The following is an 8,815-nucleotide window of genomic DNA, read 5'->3' as shown; positions in this document are numbered from 1 at the left end:
GACTCTGAATTAAGACTATTCTGACTTTGGACTCAAGGAGTTGACTTCCAAACTCACAGACCTCATTATGAATGACGTTGGATGTAACTCGCATCAAATCATCTTCATGGATCTTAGTCATAAGATGTTTTGATACCGGTATACTCATTTAGTACCCTTAGACCTGAGGTACATATTAAAACTTTCGTTTAATAAAGGCTATTCTTTGACCAATGTCAACCGCTGTCGCGTAACTGCCAACTATAAAGGCATTGGTTGGGAATAATCTGAAGTTCAGTGGGAATTGTATGTATTCAAGATGGGATTCTGTACTCTTACATGATATGTAACAGTTAGACATCTTGGCGCCCTCGTTGATTCAAACTGGTAAAGTGTGAGGCCTCACCCAAACTAACTGTGTGTTTGATTGGACCACTTTGATTCTAGATCGAGAACTATAATGATTGAACACCATATGAGATTGTACTTGATCCATGCCTCATTGTTCAGTTGATGTCTTATACAGAAAGGATAGATGACAACGATTACTATAAATTCGTTATCTTGCAATAGTGTATTCCAAGATTATTTTGGTTAATGAATTTAAAATGTTATAACTTGTTGGGGGCAGCTATGTGTAGCTAGAGCACCGCTGGCTGTCAGTATTGAGTAACTTAACCAGAAACCGTCCAAGTGGGAGACTATTAGAATTATGGACCGGTTTGGGTAAGTCAATACGGCCAACCGGGTTATGACCCGTGAGAGTTACACCGTGAGGTAACGAACCATTAACCCGCTTAAGTTAGTTAACCGGGTTAGATACTTTAACGAGATATAATTACATGGAACGGGCTTTGGAGCAAGAGGTGGACTTATTGGCCCATTAGGTTTATAACTAATTAGATTAGTTATACCTAATTAAAGGTTATATAAATACATGATGCTGTTGACATAACCTTAACCCTAAGCTAATCAACAAGTCCATCTCCTTTTTTCCTCCATCCCATTGCCGACCAACCTACACCACCGCCGCTGCCCGACCATCGGCGCTGTCCAGCCACCGCCGCCGCCGCCTGCCGACGCCAGTCGTCGCCGCCCGTTGCCGCTCACAGGCGCTATCCACTGCTGTCCGGATACCACCACCGCTGCCGTTGCCGTCGTGCACCGCCACCTTTGGCCGTTGGATCTCGTTGTGTCACCTAGCTCGTTTCGTTAGCCTTCGGTGTCTCAATGGTTAATTATTAACCGAGGTAAACTTAAATATATTGTTAGTTTATATTTAATGTTTTGACTCGTACTCATATTGTATGTAACCGGATCCTGTCGGGTTTAGTTTTCGGTGCTGATTAATTATATACATTCCGCTGCGTATAATTATTAATTAATATAATTAATTATTATTTGTCACGTTTATTGAACCGGATTTAATAAACAAAATCTTAACTGATCATCACTTAAACCCTACCTATCAGGCTCTAATCTTATAATTTATTAAACATGAGTTAAGATCATGTACGTTTCAATAGAAGTCTTAAAACATAACTTGTTGCAATAGATGTAAAGTTCATTTTACTTATTGGTAAAACGGAGTGTTTGTAATTTGTAAAATCTCCATTTCACAAACTTTATATGTTTTCAATTTTGAAATAATATTTATGTCTTGTATTAACATGTGCTTTTTGTGAATGAGTTTTCTCGGTCAATTTTAACTTTTAATAGAACTCTTTTTTTTTACGACGAATGAATAAAAAGTTAAAAACCCAGTTAAGTGTCGGGATATTTACATATACGACAATTTGTTACATGTTATCACAAGATATAACTCATAAACTCTGTATTTTACTACTATTTATCAAACCTTAAAATACATGCAGGCTTCTAAAAAAATATGGGTTGTTATATAGCACCACCCCAACCCAGATACCAGGCTACTCTCATATGCGCGAGTCGTATAAAACTGCACGACTAAGTGGTTATACGACTTGTTTTGTATACGACCCATATGTCACCATACGACTCCTATAGTGACTTAGTTTTCTGTGCATTACAAGACTACGCTCGATATACATGTCGCACAATTATTAGGCAAGATACAAGATTCCAATAATTATTTAACACAATGCAAGATTCCGACAATTATTTAACACGATACAAGATTCCGACAATTATTTGACATAAAATTTCACTACTAATTAAATGAAACTACACAGTACTGTATTGAAACTAGTATATATAGGACTATAAGTTTCTTCATTTTATTCTCGTTTCCTCCAATCCATTTTATCTTCATTTTATTCCCGTTTGATGAACACTATCCAAAATTAGGTGGTGACTCTTCTAGAAACATATCAACGTTTTTCACCGATTAAGTATAACGTTTTGTCATTATGTTTTATTATTTAACCATATTTTCTTTAAATCGTTCACGTCTCTCGAGGTCTTAATGAATTGGGGCAAACTAGAGGTCGTGAGACTGGTGTTGTCATACACACCCAACGATTGAAGAAAAATGTGCATGTCATGTGATCAGTTTATCGTAAGTGTGATCGTGGTGGCAAATACAAGGGTACATCAACATTCGATAAAGAAAAACCTAGCTATCTGTTTCAGTTAGTAGGTAAATATTTCAAACAAAATGATGGTTGGACGTTACGGATGACATGGTTAACACAACCATCAACTTGCTCAACATTTGGAGGATGGAGGGGCATCCATACTCAATGAGATTGACTGATAATGAGAAGCGTATGGTGGAGGAGCTGACAAAAAAATAATATCCCGACGTCGTGACATTCTATCATCTTTAAGAGACCTGAACGACGGAAATGCATCACTCATAACCGTGTGCAACGAACGTTAAAGAACACGAAAAGAAAACCACCAAGGATCAAGTCCAACAAAGGTTGTTTTCAAACTTTTGTTCGTGATGAGTTGCAACTCGACACTAATTGGCAATGCTTTGTTAGACTATAACATAACTAGATAAATCACATATAAAACATATAATCTAAGAGTCCATACAACCAAAAAAAAGAAAAAAAAACCCTACAAATAACAGTTACAAAACAAACAGAACATATAAACTAATAATAATAATCCACATGAGGCTAGTCTTTAGTGCTAAACATAGCCACCACAATTGATTTTTATTCATTATAGATGCTAGCTTCCTTTTTTTGCAACTATAATCTCACTCTAAAGTCCAACCATGGCCACCACCATAGATTAGTAATCATTTCATTCGATCAATAATTAATCATGATAAATTGTTCTATCCAACGCTAGTGCCTTTTGATTATGCACCTAACTAAATGCGGTCGTACACACACCAATGCTAATGCTTCTTGATTATGTAACATAACGTATAAGGTTATGTGAACAATATAATTTCTAACACAACTAAATTTCATACATCGGTCAGTTTCACTAAAATCATACGAGACGTATAACTTTTACAAGCCACCTTAAATATTTGTATAATACTTTACTTTTTTACCAACTCACATGATAGTAATCTACAGGCAATATTTGAATGATGTCTATAAGTTGACCCTACATAAAACATAACATACTACCAAAATCTAATTATGAAGGACCAACTTATGTATTGTGTGCTCAGTCATTATGTGATTCATAAAGTTTTCAAGGTGGGGCCATGCTTCTCATTTTAAATGCTTATTTAATGTTAAATGTACAATAAATAACTCAACTAACACAATAAAATACTCAACTAATATTCAAAGCATAGAGAAGTTGTGTTACATGCTTTATATTTTATAATTTATATCCTAAAAGCCATGGATCTCTTTGCTTCCCAAGAAGTCTTATCCCAAACTTGCTTGTGTCATCTTCTGGCTGTACATCAATTCCCATCCATACTCACCCAATACACATATCAATAATAATATCACCAACACATTTATTTTTGTACATGAATGCATACATCCCTTTGAACTTGACACCTTCAACCAAGTTGCACAAATAGATTCTTTCTGTCTTTGTTTTCACACGGTTTTTCTTTTTTAGGCTCTCATTTGTTTTTCATGTTTCTGGGGGATCCATTAAAGTTGAGAATCTTTCATGACAAGGGTTTCTTTTAAAACTGTGTTTTAGGCATTGCATCTAATTCTTTCTTTGTTACTTTTTCTTGGTGGGGTGGGGTGTGGGGGAAACAGCCCAAGTTGCTAACTTGTGATTAACTTTTGCATATTCTCTCATAATCTCATTTGGGTTTTTGATTATTTACTAAAAATCTCCATGGATTGATAGTTTCTTGAAATTAAGGCATAAAGCTCTGTTCTTGGTAAGCAATTTATTGTTTTATGTCATTTTTTTTTCAAGAATTTGCAATCAAGTTTCAATTTTTTTGGATATTTGTGTTGAATTCCAATGAACCATAGATTTAAAAAAAAATTAAAATTAAAAATCTTCATGGATTCTTAGTTTCTTGAAACTAGGGTTTAAAGCTCTGTTCTTGGAAAGCAATTAATATTTTGTTGTTTTTTTTCAAGAATTTGCAATCAAGTTTTATTTTTTTTGGTTATTTTAGCGAAACTGCAGTTGGTTATATATAATAAATAGTATGATACTGTGTTTCAGGTGGGTTAGTTTTGATATGATATGATGAGTGTTCTTGTTATCTGGAGTCTTGTATTATTAAATTTGGGGGTAAATGGTTTAACCACACATAATGCTTCTACAAGACCAGCTTATGTGAATGTTGGTGCCATTTTCACTTTTGATTCCACTATTGGGAAAGTTGCTAAAGTTGCAATTGAGCAGGCTGTTAAAGATGTTAACGAAAATCCAACCGTTCTTCCCGGAACAACTCTTCAAATGGACATGAGGAGCTCTAATTGTAGTGGCTTTCTTGGCATGTTAGGAGGTAAAACATGAACCTTTACACAATAATTTGATTAAAGATGTTGCTTTTTAATGTTATTCTCTCTCAAGATTTGCAATTTCTGAAATCTGAATATGAAAAAAATTGGCATAACTATAAGTAGTTGAATGTTATCTAAAAAGCTAAAAAAAGCCACCCCTTTTTATCTCCATTAATATGATGGACCACATAGAAGTAGATGTTATGGACCACAATATGCTACTATTGGTTAACAAGGATCAGTTCTTGTTGAATGATTATCTTTTTTTAAAATATGTAGCTTTACAGTTTATGGAGCGCGACACGGTAGCGATTGTAGGGCCACAATCGTCTGTAGTAGCCCACATAATATCCCACGTGGTAAACGAGCTTCAAGTCCCGCTTTTATCGTTTGCTGCAACGGACCCAACACTAACCAACCTCCAGTTCCCTTATTTTGTAAGAACAACACAGAGTGATCTGCACCAAATGACAGCAGTGGCCGAGATTGTAGATTATTACGGTTGGCGGGACGTTATTGCAATCTTCATAGACGATGATTACGGAAGAAACGGTGTGTTAGCATTAGATGACACACTAGCAGCAAAACGTTGTCGGATATCGTCTAAAGTCGGAATCCCACCCGGGTCAGAATACGGACGAAGTGAAATTATGGATATTTTGGTGAAAATTGCTTTGATGGAATCTCGGGTTATTGTTCTTCATGTTTATCCCGATATGGGCTTTTTGGTCTTTTCAGTTGCTCAGTATCTTGGAATGATGGGCGACGGTTATGTTTGGATTGCTACCGATTGGCTTTCATCTTATTTAGATTCGAATATACCATATCCGTCTGATAAAATGGAGAATATGCAAGGTGTAGTTGCGTTGCGTCAGCACACACCCGATTCGTTAAAGAAACGAGAACTTGTATCAAAATGGAGAAAGCTAACTTCGGTTGGGTTGAACTCTTACGGGTTATATGCTTATGATACTGTTTGGATCGTAGCTCACGCGCTTGAAGCATTTTTTAGTCAAGGCGGGGTCATTTCGTTTTCAAATGATTCAAGATTAAGTAGCGGTGGACTTGAAGATCTTCATCTTGATGCTCTGAACATTTTTGATGGTGGGAAAATGTTGTTGGATAATATATGGGCGAGCGATTTTGTTGGTTTATCTGGGCGTGTAAAGTTTGGTTCGGATAGAAATCTTGTCAACCCAGTGTATGGTATTATTAACATAATCGGAACGGGGTTTCGAACAGTTGGGTATTGGTCAAACGGGACGGGTTTGTCAACTTTGACTCCTGAGGATCTTCAACTTAATCGGTCAAATGCGAGTCAACAACTTCATAGTGTGATTTGGCCCGGGGAGATTGTGACAAAGCCACGTGGATGGGTGTTCCCGAATAATGGGAAGTTGTTGAAAATTGCGGTCCCGCTTAGAGTTGGTTTTAAAGAGTTTGTTTCACAGTTACCTGGAAGTAACATGTCGAAAGGATTTTGTATTGATGTGTTTGTTGCGGCAGTTAATTTGTTACCGTATGCTGTTCCGTATCAGTTTGTCCCATATGGAAATGGTAAAGACAACCCGAGTTACACAGATCTGGTGAAACTGATTGCAGCAGGGGTGAGTTTTTTTTTAAATAATACTCTTTAAGTGTTTGAAAAAAAGGGCGCGATGGCGAACTTGCTAATATATATCGTGTAACCTTAACAAAAAGGTTATTTATTAGCTGAACAGAGTAATTAAACTACTTAAGAAGTTGCCACTGCACGTTTTTTTTCCATTTTTGTTCGTATCATTCGTACCTTGAGACTCATTCATACATCATCCCACCCGTAAAAAGATTATGCATTTATTGTAGGTTTTTGATGGGGCGGTTGGGGACATTGCTATAACAACAAACCGAACACGAATTGTGGATTTCACACAACCGTATGCTGCATCGGGGCTCGTTGTGGTGGCCCCATTTAAGAAAATGAATACGGGTGCGTGGGCTTTTTTGCGCCCGTTTTCTCCAACATTGTGGGCGGTTACAGCGGCTTTCTTTCTTGTTGTTGGCACTGTTGTTTGGATTTTAGAGCACCGGATTAATGATGAGTTTAGAGGGTCTCCCAAAAGTCAAATCATAACAATCCTATGGTAACAATTTATCTGTTTCTTTTTGACAAAGTTTAAGTTTATCTTAATTCTTACAATTGTGTTGTGTAATGATGCATTTTTTTTTGTTTTCTTTTCAGGTTTAGCTTTTCGACACTCTTTTTTGCACATAGTAAGTGAGATACTAGTTCTTAATGTAGTGTTGACTTACAAAGTCAAAACAAGCTATGCTTACTTTTCAAAATCGATAGAATTCTCAAAAAATTCAATGAAGTTTTAATAATTGCATATAAATGTTATAAAATATGCAACAAATTGGAAAGAAAAAAAAGTTCTGATGTTACATTAAGCACATCTTCATTTTGAATTACATGAGCAACCAGGGTTGACCTGAAAAGTCAAACTAAGTAAAGTTTAATTTTCTTTTGTGCAGGAGAGAACACTGCGAGTACGCTTGGTCGCATAGTGCTACTAATGTGGCTTTTTGTCGTTTTGATAATCAATTCGAGCTACACCGCGAGTTTGACCTCGATTCTCACGGTCCAACAGCTATCTTCTCCGATCAAAGGGATCGAAAGTTTGAAAAAATCCAACGATCGTATTGGGTACCAAGTGGGGTCGTTTGCAGAACGATATTTGGTCGATGAAATCGGGATTCCCGATTCCAGACTCGTGGCTCTCGGAACACCCGATGCTTATGCGGATGCACTCATAAAAGGTTCTAAAAATGGTGGCGTTGCAGCTATCGTTGATGAGCGCCCGTACATTAAGCTTTTCTTGTCCAACCAGTGCAAGTTTCGGGTTGTTGGGCGCGAGTTTACAAAGAGCGGATGGGGATTTGTAAGCTTTTTTTATCACTTTGTTTGTTCTTGGTGTTTTGACTTTAGTGGTCAAATGAAACATTTTCAAAACTCAAAATATTGAATCACTGGATATATATTGATGCCACATCAATCATAAAAGGCAGTTTAAGTATTAATGATACCATTTTTAATATTTGAGATGCTAAATAAGGTCCTTTTCGCTCTTGCATCTGGAATCACCAAATGACTTGTTTGACCACGAAAGTCAAATTAACTTCTAAACAAACCTGTTCTGATATGATCTCAGTTGTGTGGTGGTTCAAATTTTAGTTTTTGTTATATAATGTAATAAAACATGACCACTAAAAAAGTGATATAGATTTCTAAATGAAACCTTACTTGAAAATACTTTATGTTTTGGAGTAAATTTGCGATTTTAATAAAATATTAAGACTTAAATAAATTAAATATGAAGCCTTGAGTAATAAATGGTTCATATTGAAGGGTAAAAAATGAATAATAAATTTTTATCTTTATCATAAACTTATAGTAAATGGTTCATATTGAAGGGTAAAAAATGAATAATAAATTTTTATTATTATCATAAACTTGTAGGCGTTTCCACGTGACTCGCCATTGGCGGTTGACTTGTCAACGGCAATCCTGTCCCTATCGGAAAATGGGGACCTGCAACGGATCCACGACAAGTGGCTGATAAGAAGCGGTTGCAGTACTGACAACTCAGAGCTTGAATCAGACCGGCTGCACTTGTCAAGCTTTTGGGGGCTCTTTCTTATTTGTAGTATAGTTTGTTTCTTCGCCATTTTCGTATACTTCTGTCAGGTGTTTCGGCGGTTTCGTAATGTGGCTCGTGCGACGACTGAGCCAGACGGGTCGGCGTCGCGGTCGAGGAGGCTTCAGACGCTCATATCGATTATTGATGAGAAGAAAGAGCCGAGAGATAGAGATAAGAAAAGGCAGAAAGTTGAGAAAGATTCTGAGATTGGAAATGATTCAGAACAAGGATAGATTATTTTTTGTTTTTAAATAGTTACATTTTGTCATAATT

The 8,815-nt window shown here is 36.5% G+C and overlaps 1 protein-coding gene across 1 annotated transcript; it reads left to right on the top strand.

Annotated features, from left to right (window-relative positions):
- The first annotated feature begins 4,012 nt into the window (after positions 1 to 4,012).
- LOC143621927 (glutamate receptor 3.3-like) lies at positions 4,013 to 8,815 on the top strand. Its single transcript, XM_077093200.1, has 7 exons — positions 4,013 to 4,282; positions 4,579 to 4,864; positions 5,142 to 6,469; positions 6,708 to 6,985; positions 7,084 to 7,115; positions 7,377 to 7,783; positions 8,362 to 8,815. Exons 2-7 carry the CDS (start codon positions 4,600 to 4,602, stop codon positions 8,773 to 8,775), a joined length of 2,724 nt encoding a protein of 907 aa, XP_076949315.1. The 5' UTR covers positions 4,013 to 4,282; positions 4,579 to 4,599; the 3' UTR covers positions 8,776 to 8,815.

This window comes from Bidens hawaiensis, unplaced genomic scaffold (assembly GCF_021521415.1).
Source record: "Bidens hawaiensis isolate Kalapana, Puna unplaced genomic scaffold, B.hawaiensis_p1.1 tig00002977_1, whole genome shotgun sequence".
Lineage (NCBI taxonomy): Eukaryota > Viridiplantae > Streptophyta > Magnoliopsida > Asterales > Asteraceae > Bidens > Bidens hawaiensis.
Note: the sequence above shows the minus strand (reverse complement) of the source record. Positions and strands in the feature narration are given on the sequence as shown.

What these genes read in the sequence shown, in the direction of transcription:
- LOC143621927 (XM_077093200.1), top strand. Translation starts at nt 4,600, where the DNA reads ATGATGAGTGTTCTTGTTATCTGGAGTCTTGTATTATTAAATTTGGGG. An exon ending in CAAATCATAACAATCCTATG is followed by an intron (nt 6,986 to 7,083) that starts GTAACAATTTAT and finishes TTTTCTTTTCAG; the next exon opens with GTTTAGCTTTTCGACACTCT. An exon ending in CAAAGAGCGGATGGGGATTT is followed by an intron (nt 7,784 to 8,361) that starts GTAAGCTTTTTT and finishes ATAAACTTGTAG; the next exon opens with GCGTTTCCACGTGACTCGCC.